Source organism: Marmota marmota, unplaced genomic scaffold, assembly GCF_001458135.2.
Source record: "Marmota marmota marmota unplaced genomic scaffold, marMar, whole genome shotgun sequence".
Classification (NCBI taxonomy): Eukaryota; Metazoa; Chordata; class Mammalia; order Rodentia; family Sciuridae; genus Marmota; species Marmota marmota.
In genome coordinates this window covers 5,731,970-5,753,348 of record NW_026000137.1, presented here as the reverse complement: position 1 = coordinate 5,753,348, position 21,379 = coordinate 5,731,970, and the positions used below count along the sequence as shown (strand labels likewise).

At 36.6% G+C, this 21,379-nt stretch overlaps 1 protein-coding gene and 1 long non-coding RNA gene across 7 annotated transcripts in view; one reads left to right on the top strand and one right to left on the bottom strand.

Moving 5' to 3' along the window:
• Positions 1-6,126: 6,126 nt before the first annotated feature.
• Positions 6,127-11,371, bottom strand: LOC107156326. Of its 2 annotated transcripts, XR_007341357.1 has the most exons (4): positions 10,971-11,371; positions 9,427-9,544; positions 6,509-6,598; positions 6,127-6,295 (listed from the first exon to the last, which is right to left on the bottom strand). It is a non-coding gene; the product is annotated as an uncharacterized LOC107156326 (long non-coding RNA). The 2 variants fall into 2 exon arrangements; XR_001505345.2 differs by lacking the exons at positions 6,127-6,295; positions 6,509-6,598 and adding an exon at positions 7,242-7,483.
• Positions 11,372-11,516: 145 nt separating this feature from the next.
• The window catches only part of Crot (carnitine O-octanoyltransferase), a 63,460-nt gene continuing 53,597 nt past the window's right edge, over positions 11,517-21,379 (top strand). Inside the window, exons 1-4 of one of the 5 annotated variants that reach the window (XM_048785462.1) lie at positions 11,517-11,539; positions 15,421-15,556; positions 19,507-19,631; positions 21,154-21,335. In XM_048785462.1, the coding sequence (XP_048641419.1) occupies positions 15,442-15,556; positions 19,507-19,631; positions 21,154-21,335 (422 nt within the window). In that variant the 5' untranslated portion in view covers positions 11,517-11,539; positions 15,421-15,441. Of the gene's footprint in view, positions 11,540-11,701; positions 11,887-12,071; positions 12,188-15,420; positions 15,557-19,506; positions 19,632-21,153; positions 21,336-21,379 lie in introns of those variants that run through there. The other 4 variants (XM_048785458.1, XM_048785460.1, XM_048785457.1 and 1 more) reach the window with 4 other exon arrangements.

Genomic DNA, 21,379 nt, shown 5'->3' with positions numbered 1-21,379 from the left:
CATCTCTTTAAATGCGATTCACTCAGTGTGACCCTCTCATCTCCACCGAGCTCCTCATTGACCTTCACACATTTGTCCAACAGTCATACTATTATCATTGTTTATCTTCCTCCTTCCCTGACATATTTCCTTTGTGGCTCACCTATTCCAAAATTTATCTGATTATTATAATTCATAGTTTTAAAATTCTGTGGTATTGATATTTATGGCTTCTATAACATGCTCTAGCATTCAAATGAAAAAAAAAAAACCAGACATGTCATATTCTCCAGTTATTTTTGTATGTACATTTGTGCCTTTGTTTTTTAATTGCATACACTTTTTTCCTACCTCTGATTTCTCCTTCTTTCTTAAGCTTCCGTCTTATTATGTGGGATTTGAAAGGCTTTTGATGAAAGTAAAATGTAAATACAGATAGGAAAAAGGACACTGTTCATAGGATTGAAATTTTGGCACCTATGGCTTAAAGGAAATCTAATACGTTGTTGAAATCTCATTTTCAGTAAAGAGGACCTAAACTTCCCCCAAATTCAAACTTGAAACAAAGCTTTAATAGGAACATGGTAGACAGTATAAGTGATATAATGAATAGTGTCCTCAACATTTTTACAGTGTGGGGGCTCCAAAGTTTTGCTGGAATGAAACCACACAGAGTTTTTGTCTGTTCACCCCAGGACAGAAGCGAATTAGTCAAGAGGCAAGGTAGTGGTGGAGGAAGGACTTTATTATGATGAGCTGGCTGACTGGAAAATATCTGGACTACCATGCTGAAGACCATTTTAGTTAACAACCACAAGCCCAGATCCTATGTAGGAAACTTAAGAAAGTTCTTATTTAGCCACAGATGGGTGGTGCTAGAGTAATCATTAATCCTGCAGTGGTCCATTTCTTTGACACACATTCTGATGCTATCTGATGGTCACCAGATATTCTGGGTTCTGTATGTCTGAAGATTGCTGATTAGGAAGCCTTATGACTGATGGTTATACTTTGGATCTTAAATGATCCTCAAAACTGTTGAAGGTTTTTTTCCTAATGTATCAGTATTCAGAAGTGGGGCCTCTGGGGTGTGACTGGGTCATTAAGACTCTGAACTCATGAATGGATTAAAGCATTTTGGGATTCAAAACTTAATGGAGGGGCTGGGGCTGGGGCTGGGGCTCAGCGGTAGAGTACTCTCCTAGCACAGGCAAGGCCTTGGGTTCTATCCTCAGCATCACATATAATTAAATAAAATAAAGGTATTGTATCCAACTACAAATAAAAAAATAAATATTCTTTAAAAAAATAAAGACTTAATGGGCTATTAGAGGTGGTAGAAATTTTAGGGGCTCGGCCTCATTGGAGGAAGCAGGTCATTGGAATTGTGCCCTTAAAGGGTATGTCTTCTTTCCACATGACTCTCTCCCCACTCCTTCCTCCTCCCCCTGCTTCTCCCTCCCTCTCCCAACCTCTCCTCTCTCCTTCCTCCCTCTCCCCTTCCTGGCTGCCATCAGGTTAGCAGTTTTGCTCCACCCTAGGCTCCCCACCATGATGTTCTGCCTCACCTCCTGCCAGACCAAAGGAGGCAAGTGACATTTTTTTTCTTTTTGCGGGGGTTGGGGATTTGAACCCAGGGTTGCTCTACTGCTGAGCTATCCCCAGTCCCTTTTATTTTTTTATTTTGAAATAGGATCTCTTTAAGTTGCTGGGGCTGACCTCAAACTTTTGATTCTCCTGCATCTGCCTCCTGAGTCACTGGGATTATAGGCATGGACTAAAACCATGAGCCAAATAATCTTTTCTTTCTTTTAAGTTAATTTCTCCAGGTGTTTTTGGCACAATGATGGAAAGGTGAAGAACACACCATTGTGTTTCCTGTTTTATCCTAGAATAGCTGACTTTTGAGGTGACATTTTAATCATGTAGGTGTGGCTTTTCTTTAAGGTTTAGAATGCCAGGCAAAGGTAAAGAAACCAAAAAGCAAGTTTGCAAAGGATAAATTAACCCATCAGGCAATTTCAAATAGACAAGAGACAGATCAGTGGAAGAAAAAGACATAATAAATTAACAAGTACCCAGAAAATTCACGGCCCAAGAGTCTTACACAAACTATGAGCTCCTCAGAAGAGCCAGATGGTAGAGTCCAAAGTCAAGCTACAAAGAGGAATAGAGGCTTGGATAGGGAGGGTTTGGGGTATCCTGGAGGGTAGCAATGACAAGCAATAATAGCATGAGTGAAGGGAGGAAGCACACAAATAAAGGTTGTCCTATTAGTAGATGCAGTCTCTCAGTGATCTCTCAGAGCTGCCCTCAAAAGAATAGATGAGAACTCTGGCTGGCAGAAGGTCCTTGGTGTGGAAACCTCAACTTTTCTATTTCTCAGCGGTTAACCTTTCCTGGTGAGTGAGATTTCATAACACTTGCATTCCTATGGGAATGGAACCTCAGAAGAAGCCCCCCTCTGCACTTTGGGAAAGAACGAGGATTCAGAGACCAGCATAGGGGGCGGGGGTAGGAGGAAGTTTAGAGAAATACCTTGATGTTACTCCTTTAGTTCAAAGTCATTATAATTTAGAGTTTGGGTATTGTTTCCTGAGCCCCAACAATAGCATATGTCTTTTTTAAACTGATTTTTTTTTGTTGGTGAATTATAATGCACATAATAGTTGGATTCACTGTGACATCTTTGTACATGTACATAACATAATTTGGTCAATTTTGTTCCCCAATACCCCTTCTTCCCCCTCATTCCCCACTCCTTCCTCTCTCCCCAGCCCCCTTACCTTACTCTACTGGTGTCCCTTCAACAATAGCATATTTCAAATTTCATGTTCTTGCTCTTTGCAAGGACCCCCAATATAAACAGAGGACAAAATATTCATGTAAAATTAGTGAATTTGATCCCTAGCACTATAAAAAACAAACTAATAACAACAAAACTAGTGAAGATGGTAATTAAAAAAAATTTTGTATCGTGCCATATGGAATGTGAGGCATTCAGTATATGCTAAATAAAAACTTTTTTTGTGACATTTTTTTTTTCTTTTTGCAGGGGTTGGGGATTTGAACCCAGGGTTGCTCTACTGCTGAGCTATCCCCAGTCCCTTTTATTTTTTATTTTGAAATAGGATCTCTTTAAGTTGCTGGGGCTGACCTCAAACTTTTGATTCTCCTGCTTCTGCCTCCTGAGTCACTGGGATTATAGGCACGCACTACTATGCCAACTTGTTAGTGACCTCTTTAAGGAAATTTCACAATGATATCTTAAAACCAGTGATGAAAATCTGTAGGGTTGTTCTCTTAGGAGCACTTACATAATCAAAGAGAACTGGGAAAGGAGAGAAACCCAGGTCCCTAAGTTAATCAAGTGTTAATCATTGATTAGGTATAGGTTTTATTTGCTCTTTGTTAAAAAATTATCAGTGTGAGGCTAGAGATATAGATTGCACATACAAAACCCTAGTTTCAATCAATAACAACAACAACAACAACACACACACATGTGCACGACAGGTAAAAGAAAATTATTAGTGAGTTGGAATTCCTACAGGCAGGAAACAAAATTTGGTTGTCAGGCCAAACAGATATGGTTCTATTGAATTAGAACAAATTTTAAGGTTGATCCTGCTTTTGCAGAGCTAGTATATAAGAGTATTAATTCAATGCACTTTTGGCTTGAAGGTTAAGCATCCTTATTGAAACTCTTTCTTCTCATACATCTCCTTAAACCAAAATTCTCGACCTTAGTGCTACTGAAATTTGGGGCCAGATAATTTTTTCTTGTGGGCAGCTGTCCTGTGCGATCCCTGGTCTTTGTGATCCCTTTCCTGTATCACCACCCCAACAGCTGTGAAAACCAATAGTGTTTTCAGATATTATCAAATGTCTTCAGTGGGCAAAATCACCCCATTTAGAGAATTGCTGATTTAGAATAATCTGAGACAGAGTCTCATTAGTACCAGGTAAGCTACATTATGGCTAGATTTTAATTATCAGGATATGTTTGCATTCTGCATGCCCATTTCTATATGCTTTGTATTAAAATTCCTATTTCAATTCCTCTTGAAAATTTAAGTTTACCCCAGATTAATTTAAAGAAAAAAATTTCCTCCCTTGGGGTTAAATGGGGAACTCAGCAACCCACGTATAAAGAAGTACCCAAGATGCAGGATGGGGAAATGCACGAAGAGTTGGTAGCTTTAGAAGGCTCTCATGGAATTCTTTATAGTATTATTATTTGTGCTGCTGCGGATTAAACTCATAAGTACTCTACCACCAAGCTACATTCTCAGTCCTCACATGAAATTCCTTATTTCATGAAATTTCTTAGGATAACTTGTAGTCTCTTGAAGTCCAGGTTTGCATTCCTGAATATTCACTGATCATATCCTCCCACTGCTTCCTGGCTGCTCAGTGTCAAAGGATTGTATTGAGCCTTGGGGTTGAGGAGTCTGGCTCCACCTAATATGTACTATAAGAGCTTTTAGCTCTGGGAGTCGATATGGTCCGAAGTAAACAAAACAAAACAGAGATGGTTTTAGAAATATATGAATTTAAAGAAAGAGGAAACTTAAAGGAACTCCTGAATATGTGAGTTGAAATGAGACATTTTAAAGATATTCAATGTATAGAACTAAAGTAAAAGCAAGCAGGAAGTAGCATAGAGGGAAAATCAGGGTTGTGAGAAGTTTCAACTCTAGGAACCCATGGTTCCACCTGGGCACTAACCAAAAATGAAACTGCTTCAGAGATGGGGAGGGTGTGGCTCGGGCAGAGCCTGCACTTAGTGTGCTTCAGGCCCTGGGTTCATCCTGGGGGATGAAGGAATGAGAGAAAATAAAAAAGAGAAAATAAAAAAAAAAAGAAACTGCCTCTTCAAAGAACTATAATAACCTTAGGAGTTTATGTTTAAAAGTATCCAGTAACAGGAAAGGGGAATTAAAAACAGGATTTGTATGTTCAATTAACTTCACTAAAATTGATACCTTATATGTATATAGTATATATCCCAAGTTCCTTATATATTAAAACAATTTTTTAGACGAATTTGACATGGTAGAAATGCTGTTATAAGGGGAAGAAGACTGGATTCCATGAGTTGTGGTTTTGAAGCAGAAAAGGAAACTTTAGCTTACTCATGTTAATGATGGCAGAACTCATGTCAAACCCTGCCTTACAACAGACATTGTTAGGAATAAAACAGTAATAAGTGAAGTGACTCTAAGTCGATGTATAACATAATTCTATATTTCATTCTTACTGAGAGTACTTTAGATCATGTAACATTTTAGGTCATCATAAATATCAAATAGCTTGACAAAATATTATTTGTGCTTCTCATTTTTTAAAGTTGCATAACTTTATGGGTGACTTCATCTCATCTCATGGCTGATATAAGAATCCTTATTACAGGACCTTCAAAAAGTACTTGGCAATTTTAAGTTTAAAAATTTAATTGGAGTCACAAGCATGAAAGGCAAAAGATAAAACAAAACAAAAAACAGCTAAGAGGAGATGCAAATTGTTAAGTTGTCCTTATGAAATAATATGAATAGCATTCATGTGGTTTGAATGTGTCCCCAAATTTTGTGTGTTGCAAACTTAATACTTAAGTTATATGCTGACAGTAGTTTGTAGATCAGTGGGTAAGTGAGTTATTGACGGAGTGGTTTTGTTATAAAAGCAAGCTTTCTTTGGCTAACCTGCTCTGTCTTCCCATGTGATGCCTTGCACTGCCTTGGGACTCTGCAGACAGTCCCACCAGCAATAATACTCTCATCAGATGTGGTCCCTTGACTTTGGAATTGCCAACCTCCAGAACTATAAGGAATACATTTCTTTTCTTTACAAATTACTCAGCCTGTAATATTCAGTTATTCAGTTATAGCAACAGAAAATTAACTAAGACAAACATACCTTCTCTTCTGTATAAACCTATAACAAAGCTCTTATGGTTAGTTTATAATACCATTCTGACAATGTAATAACAGAAGAAAAACATGGAATGATGGTTAATATCCAAAAGTCTTTTAAAATAATCAACAGTCTTAGTATACTTCAAAGTATATTCATTTTTAAAAAGTACATTCATTTTAAAGTACATTCATTTTAAAGTACATTTTAAAGTACATTCATTTTAAAGTACATTCATTTTAATAGGCAAAGAATATTATTGGACATGTATCAGAATATGAGGCATGAAATAATATATAGTGCAAATTTTAAAAAGACAAAATATTCACTGGCTGGGGATGTAGCTTAATATTAGAGCACTAGCCTATAATTTACGAGGCCTTGAGTTCAATCTTCAGCACTGCAAAAAAATAAAAAATAAAAATAAAAATTCACTGTACTATAAAGATAACAGATTTCAAGTCATTCAAAATGTAACATTTTTTTTTCTGAAAGTTGACTGATAAACTGGAAATGTCTATGTTGCTAAACGTTTCATTTTAATAATGATAAAAATGCAACTAAAAATTGAAAAGTATTACTAAAATTCATAAAAGGTAGGTTCAAACAAGACCTGGTGAGATGCACATGTAGTCCCAGCTACTGGGAGGCTGAGGTGGAACCCATGAGTTTTGGAACCAGCCTGGGTAATTATAGCAGGACACTGTTTCAACAAAAACAAAAATAGTAAAGTTGAAATGTCAGCAAGGAAGACACACCATAATCAGGCGGGTCACCCATAGTTCCCTGAGTGGCCATTTTCCCAGATTTTCAAAGTTACATTCATGATAATATAACTTGCCTAGCATATGACCTGTTGATTATTCCCCACTGAACTTTTACTAAAGGGGCTGACCATAGCCCCTTTTGGGGGGATGGGAGGATAAACTACATAGTAATTATTTAAAACCAAACTGAATAAACTGTTTTCCTTTTGAGAATAAACATTACTTTCCTTATTTTCTTGAATAGCTATATATTTATATTAGAAAGTCCCTAGATACCATCAAAATGCATATTATGCAATATATAGTCTACAAACCCATGTTACTAATAAATATTCATATTTAAGTTTGCATTTGTGAATACTTTATACTATATAATAACTGTATGAATGAAGATATAGCTGGATGATACTGGAAAGAAATAAGATCATAGATATTTCCAGTTCACTAAGTAGATTAAAGTATATCATACATGAAGCTGGACATGGTGGTACATGCCTGTAATCCCAATGGCTCAGGAGGCTGAGGCAGAAGGATTGCCAGTTTAAAGCCAGCCTCAGGAAAAGCAAGTCACTAATCAACTCAGTGACATCCTGTCTCTAAATAAAATACAAAATAGGGCTGGGGATGTGGCTCAGTGGTCAAGTACTCCTGAATTCAATCCCTGGTAACCCTCCCCACCCCCCAAAAGAAGTATAACAATACATAAAAACTCAATATTTATGCACAAAATGAAAAATACATATTGTATCCTTGTGTCTCTATCTTTATTATAAAATGTTACATTCTTGGAAAAGCAAGGGATCCTGAACAACCAAAACAATCTGAAAAACAAGTTTGGAGAAGAAAAACAAATCAGAATTCCAGATTTCAAAATTAAAACTATAGCAGTCAAGACAGTGGCATTGGATGGGGATAGACATACAAGTGTATCAAATATAACTGAGTCTAGAAAGAAATCCTAACATTTATGGACTGTTGATTTTTGACAAAGAGGCCAAACCAGTTCAATGGTCTAAGAATAATACTTTCATCAAATGGTGCTGGAACAATTAGATTTCTACATACAAAAAGAATGGATTTGTATCCTTATTTCACACAAAGCCAGTTACAAACCGCCACATATTGTATGATCCTATTTATACAAAGTATCCAGAATAGGCAAATCTATAGTGACAAAAAGTCTGTTACTTAAAGTGGATCAAGGCATAAATTATGAGCAAAAGCTATAAAACTCCTAGAGGAAAACACAGGAGTAAATATGATGTGAGGTTAGGTAATGATTTCTTAGATACAATATCAAAATCACAAATGATAAAAGAAAAAATTGATTAGTTGGACATTATCAAATTAAAATATTTCATTCCTCAAAAGGCACTATCAAAAAAGTGAAAAAGCAACCTGAGTAATGGGAGAAAATCTTTGCAAATCATAGATCTCATTAGCAACTTCTATCCAGAATATATAACAAATACTTAAAACTCAACAACAATAAAATAACCCAATTTAAAAATGGGTAAGGGATCAAAATAGAAATTTCTCTACAGAAGATATACAAATGGTCAATAAACATATGAAAATATGTTCAACATTGTTAGTCTTCATAGAAATGAAAATCAAAACCACAAGATAAACTCACTAGAACAGTAATAATAAAAAGATAATAATGAACACTATTGCTATATTACTGTAATGAAGGGCATGGAAAAAATTAGAATCTCCATATATTTTTAGTAGGTATATAAAATGGTACTGTCACTTTGTAAAGCAGTTTGGCAGTTTTTGAAATGTTAAACATAGAATTAACATATCATACAATCCACTCTAAAGTATATTCAAGATAAATTGAAAACATGCTCACATAAAACCTGTACAGAAATATTTATAGTAGCATTATTCAAATAATCAGAAAGTAGACAACTCAAATGTCTATCAACTGATGAATGCATAAGCAAAAGTTGGTACATTGATACAAGGTAATTATTATTCAGCTTAAAAAAAGGAACAAAGTACTAGTATATGCTAAAACATGGATGAATCTAGAGAACATAAGTGAAAGAAAGCCAGTTACAAATGGCCACATATTGCAGGATCCTATTCATACAAAGTATCCAGAATAGGCAAATCTATAATGACAGAAAGTCTGTTACTGGTTGTATAGGACTGGGAAGTTGTAGGTGGGGTGAGGTGAGGAGAGTGATTGCTAACAGGTGTGTTTCTTTTGGGGGATGATAGTGTTCTAAAATTAGGTTACGATGATTGACTAATTATCAATATAGTAAATATTGATTTATACACTTTAAGGGGGTAAAATTTATGGCATATAATTTATATCTCAATAAAGCTGTTAAAAGCTTTTAAATGTTTTGTTCTGTTAGGTAATAAGGAATTTTTCTAAAACGTAAAAACATTATAGTTGTCTTAACCTTCCCCTAGGATTTTGGGGGTAAACTTTAATATACAATAAATATCATCAGTGGTGACCCCAAATTAAGCACCAATGCTGAAAAGAGTCCTTTTGGCTGGGTGTGGTGGGCAAATGCCTGTAATCCCAGTGACTAGGAGGGCTGAGGCAGAAGGATCACCAGTTCAAAGCCAGCTTCAGCAATTTAGTAAGGCCCTAAAGTAACGTAGAGAGACCCAGTCTCAAAATAAAATATAAAGAGGGCTGGGGATGTGGCTCAGTGGTTAAGTGCCCCTGGGTTCAATCTCTGGTACAAACAAAAACAAAAACAAAAAAACAAACAACAACAACAAAAAACAGTACCTTTGAATAAAAAACACTGTTCATCTGCTGTTGGTAATTTTTCATATTGAGTTTATCTCTTTACATTCATCATCCTTTAGTTTACTGTTGGTTGTGTCCCAAAATAATGATGCCTCTACTGCTCCTCCCATTAAAAACAAGAAAAGATCACAAATTATTTCAGCATGTTCATTTTATACACCAAGATGAACTTAGTTTTCAGATCTGTCCTACAGATTAGGGCCATTTACTACACCCCATTACTTATCAGTCATGAGTCTTAGCAGTAAGCCAGCTATGGAGATTGAAATATGAACTACTAGCATTTTTCTACTCTTTGTGGAAAAACTTATCCAGATTTGCCTATACAGTTCTTTCCAATTTGTGTTATATGAGAAAGAGATACATAGGAATAAAAAGAAAGATTTCTATGGCAACTTTAAAATGTTATAAACATCACTGGTACCACCTCATGCTTTCCTCCAGAAAAACATTTTGATTCATAGTTTTTTTTTTAATCTTGGGACTACTTCCTATCAGATACTTCAAATGCCTGAAGTATCTTCTCACTAACCAATGTCTCCCAAAATCTAAGAAATAATTTTAAAAAAAAGTTCAAATTTAACCTGAGTACAACATAATTTGAAATCTGCCATTAAGGTAAATATCATAAATTTTGAAGAAAAACACAAATTGTTTAAATATATCATCAGTTTTTGTGGTTATTGATACATCTGTTCATCAGCATATTTTTAAAAGATTATCTTTTTCCCCCCTACACACTCAAATCTATATTTCACTCATTTTCTTCAGTTTCACAATCTTTTCTTTTTCCACAAACCCAGGAATCTTTACAGAAACATCTTGTGCCCACTAAAATATCAAGACTAGGAGAAATAGAGTTAGGCTAAGAGACCCTAAATTCTATGCCACCAGCAGGCATTAAATATGCATAAACTTAAAGAGGTGCCGAAAATTCACTACAAAGAAAAAGTACAATGAAGGTTTTTGAGTAATTTTCTTATTATTCAGTTTAAAAACTGTACCTTATAAGCCAATTTTAATAGAATCCAGAATACAACAATTATATATTATGAGAGAAAAAGTTCTTCACAACTTCAGAAATTTTTACAACAAATTCACCATCCTTTAATGATAACCTTTTTGGCTAGATGTTTCAGAATTCAGAAGTAAGATTCCTTAAAAGTTAAGACTACTACTACGCAACACCTCCAAACACGTTAATATTTCTGTAGGAAACTTATGAATACTCACACCATAATTTTCAGTTATGATCCATTCAGGTCAAACTTTACTACTAAATGAGTTTGGAAAGACAAATTAGGGATCAGGGCCTGTAATAGTGTTAATTTCAAATCTTGTTCTTTTTATACTGTATTTGATATCTAGTTCAGAGCATAAGTAAATTTGTGGCCTTTTCCTTTCCAAAAACGAGTGGGGAGAAAAAAAAATAAAACAAATAAGTAAGATTAAAAATTAAACAGTATATTTTATTTGAGGAGGGAAATGTAAAATGGATTAACCTATGAAACTACATTAACCACCTCTTCAGCTAGAATTTGTCCAGCTCTGTTCTGGTTAAAAATTCCATTTCTTGGCACGATAATAGAAACATCAGATAAGCCCCAAGTTTGCCCTGTGAACATCCCTGGTGCCTTCAAGGACGTTGAAAAGTGCAGCAGGGCCAGGAAACCGGGATGGTATAGTGTTGCAGCTTGGACAAACTTCAGCCTCAGAGATAAAGGGAAAGAGGCCAAGGAGGGATCTGTGTGGTCACCGTGCTCTTGCCAGAACACAGGGCGGACAACGAAATTCCTTTCTAAAACCCTGGTCTGAGTTCTTTGCTTGGGTGATGCAAAAAGCATCGCCCTGGGAAAAGGGAGGAGAGCAACGGGGCGCGCAAGAAAAAGAGCAACGGGGCGCGGCGTCAAGCAGAAGCCGGTGTAAACAGGTTTGAGCCATCAGTTTCAGTGTCTTCCAGGAGGCTGAGTCCTTCCGTGGGCAGAGAGCGATTCCCCAGATAACTCAGGTCGGGGCGTCGGGGCATCGAGCTCCCACAGCATCGGGCAGGTCACCGAGGCTGCGCGGACTTCGGGAGCTAGTTCGGTGCGAGGCAAGTCTTTCCCAGGACCGCAGCCCAGAAACTTAACCCAGGCCTAGAACGCTCGAGGCAGGCGGGGCCGAGTCCCTGCACGGCGCAGGCCCAGTGGGTCCCCCCACTTCATGCACTGGGCGGGGCCGTGGAGGCCTTCTGTCCAATCCCGTTCCCCGGCGCGCGCGGGGCGGGACCCTCTTGGCTTTGCGTCCAATTCCCGCTCCTCTGCGACGCACAGCGAGTAGAGCGGCGCAGCTGTCGGGAGCGGAACCCAGGGCGAGGCTCGGTTGGTGAGGATGGCTGGCAGGCCTGCGGAGCCACCACTCCCTCCCTCTCCTAGTCCGGCAGCTCAGGGGCGGGGGAAAGTTGAGTCGTTTAGGACAAAGTTAGGTCGCCTTGAACTGCAGAGGTGCTGGGGGTCAGCGGGGGTGTGGTGTCCTCCTGCATCTCGCCTGTCGGCGTCTGAAGCGGTACCCCTGAGGCTGGGCCACTGAGCTGGTCCGTCGTGGTGCTTGCTTGGATTTCTGTGACTTGGTGTCTTCTTGAGTGTGCAGAGCTGCCCTTGGGTTGGTGGGAGGAGTCTCTAAGCTTTCCTTGCCCTCTGCTGCTGCTCTGACCTCCTGAGGTCCTGCGACGGGCTGCTGGCACAGATACGGGCACCGGAAGGTATCTTGAGTCTCGGTGGACCCATCTAATGGAAGGTGTAGTTTCCCGAAACCTAGTTGATTTTATAGAAATTTAATCCTCTGCAGCAGACAGACAAACTTTCTGCGTGAGTTTGCAGCGGTTCACAAAAAGTTGAGTCTTGGAGTCTCCCTTCTCCTCCTAGATTGTCTGTCTGCCCTCCACCTTCTTTCACCAGCTTTTGTTAATTTCTCTGAAGATTTTGTTAAGTTTGTTTCTTCCTTCCCATAGTCACAAACTTAATTCAAATGCCCGTGGTCTCAAAACAAATTGTTGCAACTGGTAGGCTTAAAAAGTTCATGTTGGTATAATGGTATGTGACAGTCTGTTCCTTTACTTATTGTTCCTGGTTCTCTAAAATCCAGCAACGTCATTTTCGTAGTGCTATTCAAATTATATTATTTAGCTTAATCTTTGTGATTGGGAATTCAAGATCACTCTTTAAAGAAAGAATCTGATAATTCATATTACTGTTACCTGTTGGTGAGTTAAGCACTGTAGTGAGTTTGAAATTAGTACTCTTGTTCCCAGTTTCCTAGAATCTATTAAGTAGCAGGGAGGTGTACAGAGAATATCTTCTCTGCATGTGTTTCTCTGCATCTTCTCTGTAATAGTTTCCTATTGTTGCAATAACAAATTACAACACACTGAACAATTAAAACATCATAAATGTATTACTCACAGCTTCTGTAGATCTGAAAGACTTCAGTGAATTTAGCTGGGTGTTCTGCATAGAAACTGTACAGAGTTGAAATCAAGGTTTCTGCAGGTCTGAGTTCTTTTCTGAGGCTGTTGGGGAGAATCCACTTCCAGATTCATTCAGGTTGTTGGCAGAATTGATTTCCACTGTGCTTATAGTACTGAGGACTCCATTTCCTTACTGTCTGTCAGCCCTATGTATCCCCCTTGAGGCCACCTACATCTTCAAAGTCAGCGCCAGGATCTCTGCTTCAGAGGACTCAAGTGATCAGATTAGGTCCACCTGAACAGTATCCCTGTTTTATGGTCAGATGTTCTGTAGATGATAACCAAATTACAGTTACAGAAATAGTGATCCCATATTCACAGGTCTGGAGATTAGAAGGGCTGAAATTTGAGGTCATTTAGAGAAATTCTGCATATGGTTATTTCCAGCTGAATTGGTGGCTGGCCTTGAATTTGTGATCCTCCTGCCTCAGCCTCCTGAGTAGTTGGAATTACAGTGTTGCACTGTGCAGCTGGACCCAGCTTCAGCTGGATTATTTTTATAATGTACTTTTTCGGGCATTTAAAATACAGTCTATGATAAGGAAATTCGTTAAAGTTATTTGCCTCAGAGCACATGGCTAGAAGGTGGCTTATTCTATTTGGACCCTACATTTTTCATTAGGTTCAGAGCCTTTTTGGGTGCTCAGAACAATGTGTAACTGAAGTCATTAGAAAAGAAGAATGAGAGGAACTATTAGATCTTTGTTATACTTCACTTTCAAATTATCTTTTTATATTAATGGTATAGATAGCTCTTCTCCATAAAAAGAAAAAAAAAAAAAACAATACCCAAGATATGGCATGAATAAAACAAAAGTCGTGAGATTTTTGTTGTTGGTTTGAGAGCTATGTTGCCTGGCTGGCCTTGAATTCCTCCGCTAAAGCAAACCATTTGCTTCAGCCTCCTGAGTAGCTGGGACTACAGGCATGTGCCACCATGCCCAGCATTTTTTTTTTTTTTTTGATACATCTAGAGATAGGAGTCCATGCGAATAGGGTGCTTCTGACAACCTCAGCAAATGGCTTCCATAAATGGGTCCAAGGCGTTGTTCTAGTTGACATTCCCTGATGGGCAGTGAGGAGGAAACATGAAAGAACACATGCAGTCCTTTTTAGGGTTATGACTTGGAGATAACATATATCACAAGGCCACACTGAGCTCCATGGGAGAATAGGAGAAATATAACTGGGTGGCTGTATGCCCAGCTAAAACTCAGGATTCAAAGGGGAAAGGATGTTGACTGAAAAAAAATTTCTGCTGTGCCTTTGTTTTTGATACTATTTAATTTTGTGACATCTAAGTGGAATATTTGTTTTGCTTTGCTGTTTATTTGAAAGGATAGAAAATTCTTATTCAATATTAATACTCCTGTTTTCTCAGTTACTATTTTAATATGTAATTTATATATAAAGTCTTCTTTGAGAAATGTCATTTTTAAATTTAGCACTTGTATGTAGACCTTATTCATATTTTTGGTTTAGTTTGATTTATATGATGAAAATTAATACATGTGTGGAAGACATTCAAGATTGCTTTGGAATATTTGAAACCATTCTGAGTAGGCCTTACACCATCTTCACAACTTACAGCAGTTTGTCATATGATTTATTTATTTATTTTTTGTATTCTGTAATTCTATAGTTGAGCAACTCTTCCACACCCCTTCATGTGCTCCTCAAAGTTCTCTTTTTCAGCACATAAGCCTTTTCTAAACATCAAACCCCATCCACCCATCAATACTTTCTACACACTTCCTCACCCGCTACCATGCTTCCTATCCTGTACAGGGGAAATTTGCAGTCTAATAGATCTGGGTTACAGTTCTAGGCATAATCTCTTAGGCTGATTACTAAATCTCTCTGTGTATTATTTTTTCATATGTTAAAATTGCAGAGAATGTCACTTTTCAGAGATAAGAAGATTAGGGAGATGATACACGTTTTCATATCTGATTAGGCTTTCCCCAAAGAGGACTCCTCTTATTTCTTTTCTTTTAAAAAAAAAAATTTTTTTTTTAGTTGTAGTTGGACATAATCTTTATTTATTTATTTTTATGTGGTGCTGAGGATCGAACCCAGCACCTTGCATGTGCTAGGTGAGTGCTCTACCGCTGAGCCATAGTCCCAGCCCCAACTCCTCCTATTTCTTGCCTAGAGGACATAAACCAGTGTTTTGGGAACTGAATGGGGAGAGGGTACAAGGAGGTTCAAAATTCAAGGAGTATACTTTTTTCTTTTTTTGGTGGTGATGGAGATTGAACCCAGGGCTTTACATATGCAAAGCAATACCTGGCACATACTGCAATGCTTTTTGACTTTCTTTATCTGACAAGCTTGTAAATTCCACAGAGTGAGATCAAGTCTTAGATACAGTCTGACCCTGAAATATTGGTTAAATGAATTGGGCCTAGCATATATAAGAATATTTATGAGATTGAATTTGTGAGTGCTGTCTCTTTTTTCTTTAGGTTTCCTATTGTGACTATATCATGGAAAATCAACTGGCTAAATCAATCGAAGAACGGACATTTCAGTACCAGGATTCTCTTCCATCACTGCCTGTTCCTTCACTTGAAGAATCATTAAAAAAATACCTTGAATCAGGTATGTTTATAATCTTATAATTATCCATTACTTCTTAGCAACTTAGGAAACAGATGCTGTTAGAAGTTGATGAGGGTCTGATTGCTTCTAGGCTCATGATAAAGTGTCCTTAAAATATCCAAAATGTTTTTTTTTTTCTCTTTTGTTATTTTTTCCACAGTTTGTAAAGCAAGATAGTATTAATAGTCCTACAGTGAAAAGTGCAATCCTTTGCCCCATTTCCCTGGCTTCTTCTTCCCCTTGCAAATCCCACCCTGCAGGCAAGAATTTTCAAATCTTTTATGTTCCTTATGTTATATACACAATTAAAGTAATATTCTTATTTTACTATTTCTTGCATCTTTTACCTGTAGGTATTATAAATTAGTTCTCTTTCATCCTTTAGCCCTCCCTGTCCCCAGCATAAATACAAACCAACATTACCTCATTTTCCCTCTTGTTCTTTCTATATAGTTGTGCAAAAGTCATTATTTAGGATTAAATCAGCAGTCCCCTATTTATTTCAGGATTTCACCCTATTTTAATCAACATACACCTGACTTAATTTACCTAATCATTCAGGATTTATGGTTATACAATTATTCATATGTGAACTCTGCATTTTACTTTGATTTACCTTCTTCTTGCATTTTCCCCTTATTTTTAGTTTTTTACTTTACTCTGTATTTATAAATAAGTTTTCCCAAACATTGCAGTGAAGATTCCTGAATACATTTAAATATATAAAGTATTCTGTCAGTTTCATTTCTACTTGAAAACTCCTTTTCGGGAGCCCTTTCCCCTCTTGCTCTAATTAGGTTAGCTTTTCTTGAGCTTGATGGACAACGGTATACTGGAGCTTTCCTTTGCCATCATCCTGGGAGTTCTCGTCACATTTCTTTCTTGTGTCAGACTCTCTGTTTCCTAGATTTAATATCTTTCTTTTTCTTGATTTACTTCATTATTTGACTCATCTTCAGTAGATACCTGAGAAAGAATATTTGGGAGGAAAAAGTATGAAGTAAAAACATGTTTACTTGATTGGTTGGTTGAGTATTAAATTCTGAATTAGAAATCATTTTTCTGAAGAACTTTGAAGGTATTTTTTGTTCTTCTTGAGAAGTATGATGCCATCTGATTTTGAGGCCCTACCTCCTAAAGGTCCGTAGCACCTCCCCATACTACCAGGCTGGGATCAAGCTTTCTACATCTGGCCCTTTGCAGACACTTTCCATGTTTAAGCCATAGCAGTGCTTTTTTCTTTTTGGTCTCTTTACTGTTTGATACCAGCAATCCATTTTGTTTTGTTTTGTCTCATGTGAGAGGCTTTCCTCAAGTATCTGCAAATATTCTTAAACATTCAAATTTAGGAGTAAGATTCTGAAAAAGCTGACTAGGAACTCTGTGTGACTGAGTTGGACTTGGTGGCCAGTGGGCCTTATTGTTGGATAAGAGGGCAGAGACCTAGAAATTCCATTAGGGCATACCTGAATTCCAGTATTTTTTTCTTTGAACTGATGGCTTTCCCCAAAGAGGACTCCTCTTATTTCTTTCCTAGAAGGCATGAACCAGTGTTTTGGAAACTGAATGGGGAGGGGTAGAAGGAGGCTGAACATTCAAGGAGTGTACTTTTGTTTTTCTTTTTTTGGTAGTTGTGGAGATTGAATCCAGGGTTTTACACATTGCTAAGCAAGTACTCTCCCACTGAATTAACTTATCTCCAGCCCCAATGTTTTTCTTTTTCTTGTAAATTTAAATTAAATTTTACTTTTTAACTAATACATAAAAACATAAAAAGTTGTATTAATGGGGTGTCATGTGATGTTTTAATACATATGTATGAACCTAGATTGAAACTAGGTTCTATGTCCTCAAACATTTTATTATTTCACATCCCTAGCCCTATTTTCCTATTTTGTATTTTACTTAGAGACAGGGTCTCACTGAGTTGCTTAGCGCCTCCTTTTGCTGAGGCTGACTTTGAACTTGTGATCCTCCTGTCTCAGCTCCCAAGCCACTGGGATTACAGGCATCCCGACTGCACCTGGCTTTCTTATCATTTCTTTATGGTGAAAATTTTCACAATTGTTATCGGTATTCACCATACTGTGCAGTTGCACACCATAAACTCCTTACTTCTAACTATACTGAGTACCCATTGATAAACCTTTCCCCAGCCCTCCCTCTTTTCTACTTTCCTTGATCTTTAGTAACACCTTGCTACGCTCAACTTCAATAAGATCAACTTTTTTGAGTGAGATCATGCAATGCTTGTGTTTTTGTGCCTAGCCTAGCTTATTTTGCTTAACATAACAATCCAGTGGGATTTTTTTTTTTTTTTGGCAAATGACATGTTTTTGCAAATGACAGAATATCATTGTTTTTTTTTAAATTGTTGAATAGTTTTTCATTGTGTATATGTATCACATTTTCTTTATCCATCAGTTGATGAACACTTAGGTTGTTTCCATTTCTTGGTTACACATGCTAAGCAATATACTGCAATCTAAGACATTATATTTATTCTATTATAATCCCCATTCATTACAGGCAGGAATCTATGTATTCTCTCTTGTCTGGGTCAACTTCTCTGGGGAGTAAAACTCATGTTTTCTACTGGCATTGCCAGGCTTTGTAGAGTATAGGAAGGGATCTACAGGCAAGTGTGGATGAGATGGTCATCTGACTGCTACTTTGGAAGACTTTCCAACAGTCTTGCTTAGAGCCTTCATTTCCTCCTTATCTTTTGGAGGTACCATGTATTATGAATTCTGGAACTTTTTTTGGATTCTACTATGAGAATTGGCTTGCTTGTTGATTTATGTCTAACTTTCCTCCTATTCTCTTCACCTCTATTTCTTAGGCCTTAGGTATTAACTTTCTCTATTCTATAAACCCAGTCACCATTTCTCCCAGTGTTTTCTAATTGTAAAATATTGCCAAACTTGTCAGCCATCCTCTTTCTTTCATTTTTTTTTTTTGTCCTGGCATACTTTTCCCTTTTTTATTACCTTACTGTCATTTTAGCAGGTTTCTAGAATGAGTAGAGATAAATATGTGTGATCATTTTTAACTGGAAGTATTCTGATGCTTTTTAAAAAAATTTCTTTATCCCTCACCTACTTTCATCTGAAAATTCTAATTTCTTATTTTTTAAAAAATTTCATTTATGGGCTGGGATTGTGGCTCAGTGGTAGATCCCTCGCCTAGCGTGTGTGAGGCCCTGGATTCGATCCTCAGCACCACATAAAAATAAAATAAAGATATTGTGTCCAACTACAACTAAAATATAAATATTTTTTAAAAATTTATTTATTATTATTCCACTTTTGATTATTGACTTATATTCTCTCTGAATCAACTTATTTAAGTTGGCTTTAGCAGTTTGCCTGATAAGATTTCAGAGGCAAAAATCAAACAGAAAGAAGATATTAATGTCTCATGATCTCTAATTAACTTTATAGCTTTATTTCAGAACATTTGGTTTTCATGGAATATTTCCCTTAGTCATGAGGCACTCTAAACTGCTCTGGGTAGGATTTATACTTATACATACATACATACATTTTGTATTACATATATTAATGATCAAGGCTCCAATGTGAACATTAATGGAAAGATGCTTTAATTTCTCCAATTTGTGGTTAAGTACGATTTACTTTCAACTGGGCTAATAACTAGATGATAGTCCCACCTCATAATTTTAACTATCATCTAGAATGATTTTAAAATAATTTCAGAAAATTGTTATTAGAGTACATAATATCTCTCATTGTAATTTTTACAGTATTTTGCATTGTTGCTTTTTAGCCATTTTCATTTTGTCAACTCTTATTATAATTTATTATACTGCAGTGTTAATACTGTATTTTACATATGTAGTATGTACTAATTACATATGTGTATGTAGTGATTCAGGTAATTTGGTGGTACTTGAGGTATAAATGCCTTAATCACATTTTTCTTTATAGTAAAGCCATTTGCAAATGAAGAAGAATATAAGAAAACTGAAGAAATAGTCCGAATATTTCAAAATGGAGTTGGAGAAAAATTGCATCAGAAATTACTTGAAAGGGCAAAAGGAAAAAGAAATTGGGTATTTATTTTAGTATGTTTATAATGAATAATGATGATCTTTGAAGAAGGAAATTTGAAAATGGGTATAACTTTTGTTTTTAAATTATTGTTGTATAATCCTTGCAGTCATTGTTATCATTATGATTATCCAAAGGAATGTAAATCGTTTAACTGGGGAGTTTTGAGTGTTATGAGTGGTCCCCTATCTTATGTGAGAACTTGTTAAAGATGCAGATTTTCTGGAAACAGTGATTCTGATTCAGTATATGTGGAAAGGGGCCCAGAAATCCTTATTTGAGCAACTATTCCATGCCGTTCTGATAACAGGTTATCTATAGGCCATGCTTGAGAAAAAACATTTTTTCCAGGTAACTATAGCCTGAAAACTTCCTGAAAAGGACTAAAATAGACATGTTACATAAGTGGCATAGACATATTTAAACACTTCATGGGAGAAAAGGAGAAGAGAACAGTTATGAATATTTTTTATTTCAGTGAGGTATATTGAGGGAAGAGTTTCTATTGAGGGCCTCAATAATTTTCCACAAGGAATCTTTGACTTCTTTCACTTATCTACGTCACTTCTTTAATATATGAAATAAAGGATGAGTTTGTCAGTTTTGAGCCTTGGATTTTTTTAATTAAAGTGAGATGAAGGTAAAGAAGTTGTTCTGCCAGTTCCTTTTTTTGTAGGCCTTTTTCTGAAGTACTAATTATAGTTTATAACATCATTCTTTAAAAAGAAATAACAATTTAATAAGATCTGCTTATGCATGAAATTCAATTGCATATTATGAAAGAAGGACACACAGAATTTTCTATGACAAATCTAAATTAATTTTAAGCCTACTGAAAAGTGGGGTGTTTTTTTTTTTTTTTTTGATACTGGGGATTGAACTCAAGAGGCACTCATCACTGGGCCACATCCCCAGCCGTTTTTTGTATCATATTTAGAGACAAGGTCTCAGTTGCTTAGCGCCTCACCGTTGCTGAAGCTGGCTTTGAACTGGTGATCCTCTTGTCTCAGCCTTCGGAGTCACTGGGATTACAGGCGTGGGCCACCGCACCCGGCCTGAAAGTGTTTTTTAAATTTATGACTTAATATCTATTTTTGTTTAGAAATGGAAAATTTAAATTTCCTAATAACTGTTAACATTTGGTGAGGATTTAGTAATATTCATTATACCTCAGGTACTCTGAGGAAACAACTAAGTGCTTGGTTCGATACTGTGATTTCAACATGATAGTCCCTCTGAAGGTGCCTTTTCTATGCTTTCTTGTTTCATGTTTTTGATAATGTGTTTAAACAAATAATATTTTGGATCTTATAAGTCCAAAAAAAAAAGGATCATAGTAGCATTTTTCAATATCTATGATGATTTCAACAACAACAAAAAAAAACCATGTTTTAAAGTGGTATAGAATAAATAAAGAACAATGTAGCTTTTTCTTTCTTTTCTTTTTTGTGTGTGGGGGGTGTCAGCGAGTCCACATTTGAGTACTATGAAAAACATTAGGCTGATAATTTTAATTTCTTTTAGCTTGAAGAATGGTGGCTGAATGTTGTTTACCTGGATGTTCGTATACCATCACAGCTAAATGTCAACTTTGTTGGTCCTTCTGCCCATTTTGAACACTATTGGCCTCCAAAGGAAGGCACTCAGTTAGAAAGAGGAAGTATAATCCTTTGGCATAACTTGAACTACTGGCAGCTAATAAGAAAGTAAGGATACTTATATGAATTTAGTAACAAATGTACCTCAAACA